Source organism: Heteronotia binoei, chromosome 9 (assembly GCF_032191835.1).
Source record: "Heteronotia binoei isolate CCM8104 ecotype False Entrance Well chromosome 9, APGP_CSIRO_Hbin_v1, whole genome shotgun sequence".
Taxonomy (NCBI): domain Eukaryota; kingdom Metazoa; phylum Chordata; class Lepidosauria; order Squamata; family Gekkonidae; genus Heteronotia; species Heteronotia binoei.
The window spans coordinates 23,108,421-23,122,134 of NC_083231.1; the positions used below are offsets into that span (position 1 = coordinate 23,108,421).

The window sequence follows — 13,714 nt, forward strand, 5'->3', positions numbered from 1 at the left end:
CAGAGAAAGATAAATAAAGCAATAACATACAATGAAATGCAATTAAAATGCTATTGGGAAAAAAATGCAACAATTGACCCGTTTCTCATCTGTCCGGTGCTTCTTGCAGCGCTATGCCTTGCGCAGCATCCTAGAAGTTAAACAAATTGATTTCTTTTTTGAAAATCTAGCAACAAAACCCACGCGTTAGATGCACGCAGCGGGTCCTCCTCCCTCCAGACTCTATGCAGGTGGCTTCCAGTCGCGGCTCTTCAAGCGTTTGCCTGCCCGCTATATCAGAGCGTTTCCTTTGGCGAGGCTGAAAGCAAAGGGTACTATTCAACCTCGCGGGGAAACAGCAGCAACAAAAGAGGAAACTTTGCAGCTGGAGTTTTATCTAAGCCTGCCTCCGTCCGGCTCGTAGGAAGCAGAGTTCGATATTGGTTCGGCGAGGCAGCAAGAGCGGGCAGACAGGCAAAGAGGTTATCCGGGGGGCAAGAAGCGTCTCTTTCTTTTCCCTGGCGGCTGGAAGAAGGGACGAGCCCAGTGCGAGCCCTTGGCGAAAGCCAGAGGGTGCGTTTGGCAGGCCGAGCGAGAGCTTCTGCCTTTCTGATACAAGGACTTGTCGAGTTTGCAAGCCGGCGCGGAGAAGTACCGAGAGAGGCAGGTACGCGGGAAGGGGGTGAGGGTGGTGGGGGAGAAGGGGGGCAGGCGTGCTGCTGGGCAGTGCTCCCTCTAAGCTGAGTTAGCACAAGCTAACTCACAGATATTTAGCTTCCAGCTCACCCATTTTTGTCTTAGCTCAGGAAGGATGATCAGAGCACACTCAATGACGCAGTCGCTCGCAGCTTTAATGCCAGCAGCTCACCAAGTAGAATTTTTGCTCGCAAGACTCTGCAGCTTAGAGGGAACATTGCTCCCGGGCACTTCGCGGCCGGCCGAGCTCTCTCCTCCGTGCGCTCCGCTGCCGCTTTAAGGTGCCCCTCTCCTCGCTAGCCGGCTTGTGAAAGGAGGGAGGGAGGGGGGCGGGCGGGCGAGCCGTGTGTGGCTTCCTCGTTGGGTTTATTACTACGATCGCGGGGAGGGGTTGGGTGTGGACCGCTGGACGGACAAAATGCCGAGCCACCCCCACTCGGGAAGAACCTGCCCGCCTGCCAGCCAGCCAGCTGACCGGCCGCGGGGGCACTTGCACCGCCTTGACCGTGTGCGTGCGTGCGCTTTGCTACAAGCCCAGGGGAGAGGGGCGAAGCCGCAGCCCGAGTATGTTGGCCCTGCACCAGCTGCCTCCGGAAGAAGAGCGCTACAGGCAGGTCCTCGCCAATCAGCGGGTAAGGAAAGCCCGGGCTTGCGCTCGCCCTTGCCCTGCGGCGCCCTTTCGCCCCTTTGCAGCCCGGTCTGAACTATGTTTGCGCGAAAGGAAGTCCCGCGGGGTTCCTAAGGAGGCGACGAGGATTGCATTGAATTGACCCGGTGCACATTTGTGTGTACACACACTTTAAGGTCACTGCAGGGTGTTCTGGGACTGCTGGTGCTTCAGTATGTTCCTTGGAGATGCTTCCGACGAACTGGTTACTTTGTCGGTCTTTCTGGTCAAAACTGCTAGGAGAGGCGGACCCAATAAATACCGAAATCTTCTTTAAGCGCAGTGCTGGAGTCCAACAGGTGGTGGGACGGGGCTGAACTTTAACTGTGGATTACCCCCACTCTTCAGCTTACGGGCAGAGAGTGGTACATTATCCCAGGTTAAGTAACATGGGCTGTAGTAGAGAAGCGATCTTTCGCCTTTTCACACAGTACTTCCGAAAAAGTGAATCGAACAAATACCTGTCCTAATCTACAAGTAACACTGAAGACTAAAATGGATGCAGCTCCCTTAGAAGCGTACAAGGGGGGGGGGGGGCGAACCGGGGTTTTGCTGCGGAGTAGTCTGCAATTAGGCATGGACTCCTCCCGGTGCCCGCCAGTTTGGTGTAGTGCTTAAGTGTGTGGACTCTTATCTGGGAGAACCAGGTTTGATTCCCCACTCCTCCACTTGCACCTGCTGGCATGGCCTTGGGTCAGCCATAGCTCTGGCAGAGGTTGTCCTTGAAAGGGCAGCTGCTGTGAGAGCCCTCTCAGCCCCACCCACCTCACAGGGTATCTGTTGTGGGGGAGGGAGATAAAGGAGATAGTGAGCCGCTCTGAGACGCTTGAGTGGAGGGCGGAATATAAATCCAATGTCTTCTTCTTGTGCTATAGCGCATGATGGAGCAGTTTATTCTAATAAAATCTCTGCACACACCGCGTTCCCCCGGTATACTAGGCAGCTATTAAATTGAGGCGACAGGTCAGTGCGCCAGCTGCTAAGGAAATTCCTCCTTCTCTCGAAATAAACCCCAAGCCTTCCATATGAATATTCAGTAGCCTCTTTGGGAAAGCGATTTCACTGCACTACTCTGCCCTTTATTTTAGGACATTTATTATTATTTATAAATATATGTTTCGCGTAACCAGGGAGCTTTTTGGGGGGGGGAGGGTGCTCTAGCCAAACATCCCTTTGATCGTGCACCCCCCTCGTTTTACAAGCAGGCGGGGGAGGAAGCGCTCGCGTGGCCTTTGTGATGCTGAAACTGCCGAGATCAGAGACCTTTGGCGCGCAGGTTTGCCAAAGAAACGGCGCTGGTTGCCCGGAGAGATCGGCGTTAGAAAGCTGCAGTTCCTAGCTACGTCTTTCTTGGAAATTGCGATAATGGAGAGCCTAGAAGAAACGTGTGTGTGTGTGTGTGTGTGAGGGGGGGGGGAGGTGAATTACAAAGGGAGCTGCTTTTGCTAGATATTTTGGCAAGATCAGGTCACCAAAGTTGAGAAGCAGCGGCGCTTGCAACCGGTTTCTGCACCGAATTCCTTCCTAGCTCTGTTAGGTTCTGCTGGGTTGCCTTCTGGACGAGAGGGTCGAATAAGCAGAAATATTAATTTTTAAAGGGCTCTTTGCATTTTGCTTGCTGGAACATTGGTTGGAAGCAGGACCGTTTGGACCTGTCATTGCTTCATGGAGCAGGGACATGAGAACCGAACTGATTGCTCCTCTGTCACGTGGGCTAGGAGCTGATCCATATGCCCAAGCTACAGAATTCACTTCACTGACCATATGCCCAAGCTACAGAATTAATTTCACTGACTTGGAAATCCGATGAGGATCCGCTGGGTGACTTGGCTCTCCCCTGGTGTGTGTGTGGGAGTTGGTCTTTTACCTGGCTTTCTGGCCTACAGTCAGCGGTAACCCTGAGAGAGCCAGTTTGGTGTAGTGGTTAAGTTCGTGGACGCTTATCGAACTGGGTTTGATTCCCCACTCCTCCACTTACAGCTGCTGGAATGGCCTTGGGTTAGCCATAGCTCTCACAGAGATGTCCTTGAAAGGGCAGCTGCTGTAAGAGCTCTCTCAGCCCCACCCACCTCACAAGGTGTCTGTTGTGGGGGGAGAAGATAAAGGAGATTGTAAGCCTTTCTGATTCAGAGAAGGGGGGGTATAAATCTACAGTCTTCTTCTTCTGTGTTAATACATAATCTAGAAATGTCTAATTTCCCTCCTTTATCTAGCACCATTCAGGATATAAGGACTTTTCACTAGGTATGCTCTGGATGTCTTCCTACAGATCTTTCAGGGACTAATAAAACCAAGGTAGCAGGTGAAAAGTAGAATAACACTTGAAGGGACAATGCCAAACAGCGGAATGTACAAGATGCAACTGGGATGCAAATATATATGTTAATTTGTATGCCCATATCTTCATATAGTTATTGGTTAAGGAGCTCTCTGTATCAGGCAATATTGGTATCATGTCAATAGCTAGATTAAAAGGTGCTCAAAGCATCAAGGGGATTTAATTTTAATTCTAATCACTGCATTGTCTAGGCTTGCTCTACTGCATTGCCTAGACTCAGCTCCTTCCCTTGTAAGCACCTTTGAAAACACTGGGCAGTTTTCCTGCATTTAATTGTATCCCAAGATCTTATAAGACAAACGATTTCTGCAAGACACCCCCCCCCCCAGTAATTCTTGCTTCTTTACCTTTTAAGCTACTCCTCCACTCAATAAATTTTGCGTTGTCAGTCTGACTGTAGTTTGTTGTGAAAGAAAGACACTTTTAATAAATCCCCTGTTGTTGGGACCTTTGTGACCTGATTTTCCCACCAAGCTACAATAGTAGTAATCAGGGCTTTTTTTGGTAGGAAAAAAACACAGCAGGGGCTCATTTACAAATCAGGCCACACCCCCTGACAACACCATTGTTTCAGTAATCCTGGAGAAGAATCCTGGAGAGGAAGTAGGGGGGACAGGTTTTGCATCCCATACCTTGTGGCCTTTCCCAAGTAAGGGATAGTCCAATACATGAACTTCACACACCAGAGAAAGAAATTGGGTATGATGTCTTTCTCACTGATTTTTTTTCCTTAAAGGGGAAAAGCCCTCTCTACTCTCCCTGTCAATTTAAGCAGACTTAAATTTAAAAGGTAGTTTTTAGATACTTATTGGGAAAATCTGATCTTTTTTAACTCTCAGAGAAATTTGCTGTTGTAGCAACCTTTCTCAAGGCAACATGCAGGAGAGATGGTGGCACGGTATAGCCTGATCTCCTCAGCTAAGTAGTGATGGTACTTGGGAGATCACCAAGGAAAATTCTGCAGAGGAAGCAAACCTCCTCTGCTTTTCACTTGCCTTGAGGTGATAGGTCAGTGCACCAGCTGCTAAGGAAATTCCTCCTTGCTGGGGTTGTCTGCAAGATGAGTCATGTGCTTCTTGACGGCACTTTACACACACAAGGCAGCATGGTATCTTCAGTCTGGAGTGGTTGCCGTGAATGGGAAAGTTATGTCAAAGAGACTAGCCTGGCAGGGTGTTCATTGTGTTAACTTTAGACTGGAGTGATCCTGCATAGGATTGCACTGTATTGCAGCTGTACTTCATGTTTTACATTTATATGGTTTGCAATATGTTAAATAGTAGTTTTCCAGCATCTATGAGACCCGCCCATACATCAGTTATCTTGATTTAATAACGCATTTTGACGTGGTCCAACTTTCTTCTTAGTAGGGACCCAATCCAGAGTGAGTTACAAGTTCACATGAAAATTAGGTATACTGCATTAAGACTCTGCTTCATGTGGAGCAAGTGTCACTGGGGGTGTGCGCAGGGAGGTATTTGTAAATTGCCTGCATTGTGCAGGGTGTCACGGGCTGGGGCCGGGTCAGGCAAAGTCCAGGGGCAGTCCAAGGTCTGTAGCTGGTGAGCAAAGAGGGTCCAAGGCACCAAAACTAAATCACAGTCCAGGTATCGCAGGTCAGAGGTTCAGAAGCCAAAGTCCAAAGTGGATGCTAGAAAGTCAGGTAAGTCGTAAGTGACTAGTTGCTTCCACAAAGCCTCCTCCCAAAGTCCACAGCTATATAGCCCTCTGCTGTCTGTTGCCCATTTGGGCTAATTGCTGGCTCAGAGAGGCAGCCAGGATCCTGCTGAGACTCAAGCATCCTCACTCCTAGAAGGGCCAGAATCCTTTCAAAACTCAGGGCTCAGGGAGCATCTTGCTCGTGAGCGTGCCGCCCTCCTCCGATCCCTGAGGTCCTGACGAAGGCGGTCACGCACACGAGCCACCCGAGAGGGCGAGGCAGGGGGGCTTGGATCTTCTCCAGCAGGAGGCAGGGGCACTGGTGCAGGTGGCAGGGGCACAGTTTCTTCTGCAGGCTCAGCTTCTTCTGCAGGGTCCCCAGTACCCATGACACAGGGGGTTGGACTAGATGACCCTGCAGGTCATTTCCAACTCTGTGATTCTGTGTAACCACCAAATTGACCTCTGATATAAGGTGTGGATACTGAATAGGACAGCTTCAGAAAAAGATTTGTGGTAGTAGGAAGACTTCATAAGCCTTTCTTTGTATAAGTATATAAGGCTGTGGGAGTGGGAGAATCAGTGCCGAATTAAACCCCGTGGAGACCCCTAGGCAGTTGAAATCTTGGGGGCCCCCTAGCAAATTATTTCAGAGTCGGAGTGCCCGCCCCACCGCCCATGGTCCCTGCTGCAGCCACCTTCTTAAAAGCCCCTTTGACAAAGCTGCAGGGGAGAGGCAGAGAGAGGCAAACTTGGCAATGACGCCAGCAGCACCCTCACCAGGCAAGTCGGGTAAAAAACAGCTCAGTTGCTGGCTGCTCATGCAGGCTGGGAGGGCTGCAAGCAGGGAGAAAACTGGGCGGGGGTGTGTGGCCGGCCCAGGGCCCCTAAATGCATGGGGGCCCATAGGCCAGTGCCTGCTTGCCCTAATTGTTACTCCAGCTCTGGGGAGAATATTACATATAGAATGTTAATATATTGCTTGTGTGTATTGCCTTTAATTTCCAGCAATACTTAATTGGATTGGCATAATGACCTCTTACTTTAGCTTTGGTAGTGGCTATTAATTTTAAAATGAATGAATGAATAGAAAAACTGCATATAAAATATATAAAGTATAAACAAGGCTGCTGCTGCTTTTGAAATGCCAAACCTGCTCTCTTTCTCTAATATATTTATCAGCTGTGAGCAGTCCAGTTGATATAGTAATCAGTCTGGGATATGCTTCAGCGTAGGGATGGTTCTATTCCCACTGTTGAGATGTTAATTGATACGAACAGTTGTTAGATTGAGAAGGGTTGTTTTTCAGAAGCTGTTGGTTCATACTTCAGAGGCTCTTGAGATTCAATGTATTCTTGTTAGCAGTGTAATAGATAATCTGTTCAACAAAACTGATGAAATTAAGGTGATTTGTAGAGCATCTTAAAAATTTAATACAAATTTTGGGACTTTTCCTGCAGTACACTTGCTGATTTTCACTTCTGAAGGTTGCTGATTTTCACCTCTGAAGGTATGACAGTGAAACGATGGTCCTTAGTCTCTTTGTTTTCGTTGATATATTACTTTTCATTATATGTGGAGGTTTTCATTATATATGAAGGTTGTAGGAAAAGGAATGGTTTTGAAATTATTGAAATGCTAACTGATTTTATCCGCTCACTACCAGGAGACTGACCGTTATGTGAAACAGGATTCAGGACAAACGGGCCACTCCCTGTATTGTACCCACTTAATTTAAACTTTGAGGTGCCAGCCCCGAGTGGGGGACAAAGCTCCTGTATGGCAGAAATTCCTCAGGAGTTTCCCTATCATTATATCTGGATTAAAGGGTGGAAAAATCACCTGAATTACCAAGACCCCATACAAAAAAAAAGGCAACAAAACACTGCCCTTCCACAACTTCTCCTTTTAGAAACTGAGCCTTGCTAGTTAAGAGACACTTCCCTTTATATTTTTGCAGCCCTTGGGGTCCTAGCAAATAAATCATCTTGGAATTAGGGGTAAATATGTCCAGACAGCCCATGCAGAGAGTGCCCATGACTCCTTCTTTGAGGAGGTTTCACTTTCCTCCTCAGAAAAAGCGCGGGAGCGAATTGGCGGGAAACGGAGGGTGCCGAGAGTGAACTGCAGTTCAGAGGGCTGAAGTGGGAAGGCGAGAAGGGGATTCCCTCAGAGATGCCCGCAGAAATATCTCGGGCAGCTCGCTCAAGCTATCTGTTGTTGAGACATACACATATATATATATATCCCCTTCTCCCAGCTGGAGCGGAGGGAAGCCTGCAGCAGCCGGTCGGGCAACCCCACCACCTCCCTAACTCGCCGCTATTAATAGTTATGGCCCGGCTGAGATGTCAGATTCCCCGGGCTCAGTGTATCCCTGTGCAATGGAAAGTCTGAGGGCAAAAAATGCCGCTGTAAAAATAGAGCTGCAGGGACGCCGGCGCCGGGGGGTGGGGTGAGGGGAGAACATGAGAGCCTCGCAGCACCCGGCTGAGGCGAGGAAAAGGTTATTTCCCGCCAACGGCGCGAGGTACGCAGCAGCGCTGCCAGGGTGCGCTTCTCTCCTCCTCGCACTCCTTCATGGCGCTCAGCCCGCCAGGGCCGTTTGAGGGCTCCTCGCAGCTCCCTGCCCAGCGCTGGTGGAGAAGTCGCGGGCAATATTTGCCTACTTCCATTATATTTGACATACATGCAGGGCTTTTTTTTTTTTTGTAGCGGGAACTCATTTGCATATTAGGCCACAGCCCCTTGATGTAGCCAATCCTACTGGAGCTTACAATAGGCCCTGTAATAAGAGCCCTGTAAGCTCCAGGGTGATTGGCTACATCAGGGGTGTGTGGCCTGATATGCAAAGGAGATCCTGCTACAAAAAACCATGCATGCATACATTCGTACATATGCAAGTGGGGAGTAGTAGGTTTGCATCTTTGTCTTTTGCTTCAGGTGCAAAAATGTCAAAAGCCCCTACTGGCTCCAAGCAAAGTTCAGTTTAGCTGTGCCTGTGGAGTGTCAGCTAGTAGCTGACAGCTAGCTACACAGCAGGGGTATTTGAGGGTAACCCATCTGGCTTCCTGGTGGGACTCCTGTGTGTGTGTGTGTGTGTGAAAAAAAACAACCCCTATGTTTCCTGGCACTCCCATGTTGATTGCTGTATGTTTTGCAGTTGTTAAATCCATGGGATGGGGGTTTTTTTGGGAGAGATAATGTGAAGCCTGAAGTGTGCTTGTGTCTGAGATGCGGGTGGTTTATGTTTAAGTGAAAATGTGTTTTATCCTAAACAGGATGATATATCCTCTGTTGGCACATCCAGAAACCAACGTCACTTTCTTTAAAACATTTATAAGGAGACCTTTCTCTCAGGTAACTAGGATGCCAGGTGGACGGCACATTAAAAACCATTTAAATCCCAGAAAGCTTAAAACATCAAACTATTAAACCAGCAGTCAGAATTGAGACCAGACATTCAAAACATGCTGAGGTAATTCCAAGGATAAAGTAAAGTCAAGTTCAACATAGACCCCATTGATTAAGAGTGTTGATGGAAAGCGATTTGAGATTCATGCTTCAGACACTGAAAAGTGTGCCTATTTGTTCTAAATGAGCATGAGAACCAAATATACAGGCATAACTGTCGTGGGTCATTTCCGGTAGCACAAATAGAGATGCTGCAGCAATGTGAAGGTAGTCTTTTGTGGTGATGTGTCTCTAGACACCTTTGTAAAATTATGATACTTGCACTCTGTTCTTATTTTGAAAATACCAGTGGTTTCCTAGCCAGTTTACAGGGCAGTTTTATAGTGTTCAGTGGTGCTCCCAGATTAGAGCATGGCCCCATCAGACACGAAACTACATGGTAAAATCACCTTATAATTACTGACATGTTTAACAATCTGATGAGGCTGTTCTATTCACTTCTTGCCTCCTCACACAGCCCCATATTCCAAATTACACCCTTAAATGATTTCTAATCTGGTTAATCATATTACAAAAATTAGGTATCAAAGGGTAGTTTTTGCTTTTTTTGCTTTTTTTTGTTTTCTAGTCATAGTTGATTTATGGCCACTCCGTAGGGTTGTCAAGGCACGAGGTGTTCAGAGGTTGTTTGCCACTTCACGATCCTGGCAAACAACCTCACGATCTCCTATCCAACTACTTGTGAGGGCTGACCCTGCTCAGCTTCCGAAATCTAACAAATTTGGACCGGCCTGGCCTATCCTTTTGTACCTTGTGAGAACTCTTAGATTTTGTTTGCTAGTGAAATACTTATGAAAAGATTGTTAGTCCCATTTTAATTTGGGTTGAAAATATTATTGCCAATTACATAGCTTCTATGTTTGCATCCTTCAAAAGGAAAATGTATAAAAAAGGAAGCTTTCTGTAGAAGAAGCTCTCCACCTCTGTTTCATTTACAACAGCGCTTTTCTGAAATCCTATCATACAGTCTTTGTTCAGATCTGGTATGTCTCTTCTTCCATGTTTTCCTGATGTAAGGTATCAATTTAGATCAGAAATACAATGCATATAAAGCACTGAAAGACAATGCTAAAGAGAGATGTGTTGAAATGTTTAGAAAAAATATGGCCTGCAATTCAAGGACTCTAGACTCAAATAAGAGCATTGTGGAAAGGTGAAGGGCCCAGCAGGTTAGCTTTATTTATTGTTCATGTTATGGTAAAGATTTGTCCATAAACCTGTATATAAATACTAAAACATAAAAGAGAGAGAGGAGGATTAAATCCAGATAGTTTCCACTGAAATATTTTGCTTAACAATATAAACCCAGAACTCTTTCCTTTCTTACACATTATCATGAAAAAAATTGTGTCAAGCAATTGAGAACAATCTTTTCTTGTTCCATCATTTGATTTGATTAACACAATTTTTCAGCTGGAAATTATTATTGGTTTGAGACTCATTACATATTCATATTTGTCAATTTACCAGTCCGACACCTTTATAGTTTCCCCACATTTTTTTCAATATAAGAAATACTTTAAAAGTTCTCCAATCTAGAACTAATTCCAGAAATCCAGTTGTTAAAATATTGATAACCAGTTCTAGATATACTGTCTCTGTTCCTTTTAGGATACCACAGTAGTAACACCAATAACTCTTTTGGTAATTCATTACCAGTTGATTGAACTGACAATTTGTTTCCAAAAGATTTTAACTCTCTTGCAGGTCCACCATCAATAATGAAAAAGTCAGCCCGAGCATGCACTTTCCCAATATTAAATAGAGTACATTATTAGTTTTATTTACTTTGCAGGGGTTAATTGCCATGCTTTTTGTTTCTCATATTAGCAAATAATATAAACTTGGGCTAAATGATAAGTAACTGCTACTTCCACTAGGAATAACTGAAACCTTGATAGATCTCTAGAATTTTTTTTGACTGCTTGTAAATGTAGATTTAACTATTTTTAACAAATACATTTTTCTCTTCAGGAGTTTTGTACCAGCTAGAAAACTTTGTACCGAAATGTCAATTAAATGTGTGAATATATCTGAACAGAGATTGTATAATGTCCTTCCTGCATTCAAACCACATCAACAATAAAATAATCAGTTACAATTGTGAAACAATTTCACTTAAGTCATAAAACCCATGCAAATAATAGCAAATTATTATAAAACATTACATTACAAAGTAGCTGCCCTATTCACCGACTGTCCTGTAGCCTTTGCAAAACTTTGTGAAACTGAAGGATGACTTTCCACATTCCTTGGGATACAGGTTCCAAATAGAAGATGCCCTCACTAAAAACGGTTTCTGCTATAAGCTGATACTGTTCTTATTGAATGCTGTGTTGAAGTATATATTTAACTGAACAGATTTCATTCTGCAGCATAGTGCAACAACCGATATGATACCAATGCACATGTACTTTTAATTTGTTTTAGTACTTCTGTAGTGAAAGCAAACCTCTAGTAGAAGTTATGCATGAAGGATTAAATAATTGCCAACAAGTAGTGCATACCATCTCAGTTTAAAAGACAGTAAACGTCATTTTTAGGTATTTATTTTTCCATTGTATGATGAATCCTGTGATGGGATTTCCCTTCATGTGTTTTGTTGGAATGGCACCAACAAGAGAAATGCACATCAAAGATAATTTCTGTTCCTGGAATCCTTGGTGTGCAGTTCTCTTCCTGGCATTACTCCAGCAGCATACTTGCACAAGAATTTCATGCTGTCAGGAATGGGAAAACAACATATGTGAATGGGTCCTAATTTAGGCAGCAAGTGGGCTATTGTATCCTCTGGAGAAGAGTAAGCAAAGAGGATTTTATTATGTTGTACCAGATAAATTATTCCATTTGCTCTCTATAGCAGTCAAAGTGGGGTATGGGTTTCAGTTGCGTGAGAATGTTTTCAAGAATTTGGAAGACACATACCAGAGAACCAATTTACCTATTGTGGTAAACTCATGGCTAACTAGTATAAAACATAAAATATTTAAGTTACAAAATCTGATAGACACAGTGGCTGTGATCACACACACTAAATAATATCTAAAGATCAATCAAAAGATCATATGTTTTATGTTTTAATTGTGTTTTGTGTTTCATGTGTTTCATGTCCATACATGGATATGTAAGCTGCCCTGAGCCTGCTTTGGCAGGAAGGGCAGGATATAAATCAAAATAAATAAATAAAATAAATAAATAGATCCAGGCGGGCAGCTGTGTTGGTCTGAAGCAGTAGAACAAAGCAAGAGTCAAGTTTGCACCTTTAAGACCAACAAAGTTTTATTCAGAATGTAAGCTTTCATGTTCTAGAAGCACACATCATCTCATGCAACTGAAACCCATTCCCCGCTTTGACTGCTATAGAGAGCAAATGGAATAATTTATCTGGTACAACATAACATCCTCTTTGCTTACTCTTCTCCAGAGGAGACAATAGCCCACTTGCTGCCTAAATTAGTATGGAATGGCAAGCAGTCCTAAATATAAAGAAAGTGGGCAGTGAGTTAGTATGCAGAGTCATGGAAATGTTTTTTAGCAGATTATAAGAGACACAAGTTGGGGTCTGATGTTTATGTTAACTGGGCTGAAACAACAACAAAGGGTATTAAGTTGGAATAGCAGATTGATGTCCATGTACTAAACCCATTAAGTATCCTGGGTGTGAAGTGCAATAAATGAGAGTCGTTGTAATGTTAACTCTGGGTTAAAATGAGGGCATAGGTTTCTCAAAGGTTTAATTTAAACATGTAACACACATATAAATATAATTTTATGTTTAGAAACATAATTCTATGTTAGAAAAAAGAATACATTAAAATATGGTGGAAGATAGTATATGTAATGAGATAAATAGCCAGTATTTGAGTATGTCAGTACAAAAAACCCCACATTATTCTGATATTCTAAAAGAGAAATACTTTGGAATACTGTGAATATATAGCTATACTTGGTGAAAGTTTATATGTAATGAGATAATTAAAAAAAAGTGTATATGTAATGAGATAAAAAAAACAATATGCCTGTTCAGTCCTGGAGAGGTGTTTGTTCCAAGTTTCATAATAATATGTAATTCAGCAATTTTCCTCTCCATTCTGTTCTTGAATTTCCTTTGCAGCAAACAGCAACTAAATAATACACTTTCAGTGTACTTTCAATTCACTTTCCAACTGGATTTTACTGTGTGAACTGGCAAAATCCAGTTGAAAACTGGATCGAAAGTGGATCGAAAGTGCATTATTTAGTGTGTGTGATCGCTGCCAGTTGGTGTTTTTGGTTTGATTACATTTGCATTCTTGTACATATTTGTGATACATTATCCAGTTCTGCAATACCAAGCAAGTGTTTAAGATATTGTATCTAAATAATAATGGGAAAGTGAACTAACAAAGGGAGAAGAATTTTTAATGATCATGAAACGTAGGAATAGGGAACAATATAGGAGCCCTGATATCTCTAGACGGCTTTGGAGCTCTGAAAAGCAACATTGGTGTGCTGTTATAAATTCAGGTGTTGTGTCCTAGGCTTAAATGGGAGAACTGTTACTTTTGGAGGGAACTGTTACTTTTGGAGAGAAGCTGAAAAAGCCAAAGCTTGTACTCCACACCAGGGTTCCAGAGAAGGCCTAAGTGTGCCCAATCAGGGGAAGGATTGAAACATAAGTAGCCAATCAACATCTAGGCTCATACTGTACCCTGATAGGCCCTTAGGGCCCTGTAAATAGCCAATCCATGTAGATAGTTAAGGACCAATCAGAAGGGGGCAAGAATTGTATAAAAGAGCGAGAAGTTTGAATAGAGCTCAGTCTGTGTGTGTGTTCCTGAAGTAAAGCTTGCTGAAATCACTCTCCGACTCTGGTCTCTTACTGCGCCAACCCCAGTACTTTACATCAGTTATTCCCTTAT

General features: G+C 44.1%; 1 protein-coding gene across 1 annotated transcript in view; it reads left to right on the top strand.

The window, feature by feature from the left end:
* Positions 1–1,235: 1,235 nt before the first annotated feature.
* Positions 1,236–13,714, top strand: part of CORIN (corin, serine peptidase) — a 138,363-nt gene continuing 125,884 nt past the window's right edge. The window contains exon 1 of the mRNA XM_060246297.1: positions 1,236–1,307. Within this exon, the coding sequence (XP_060102280.1) occupies positions 1,242–1,307 (66 nt within the window). The 5' untranslated portion in view covers positions 1,236–1,241. The remainder of the gene's footprint in view (positions 1,308–13,714) is intronic.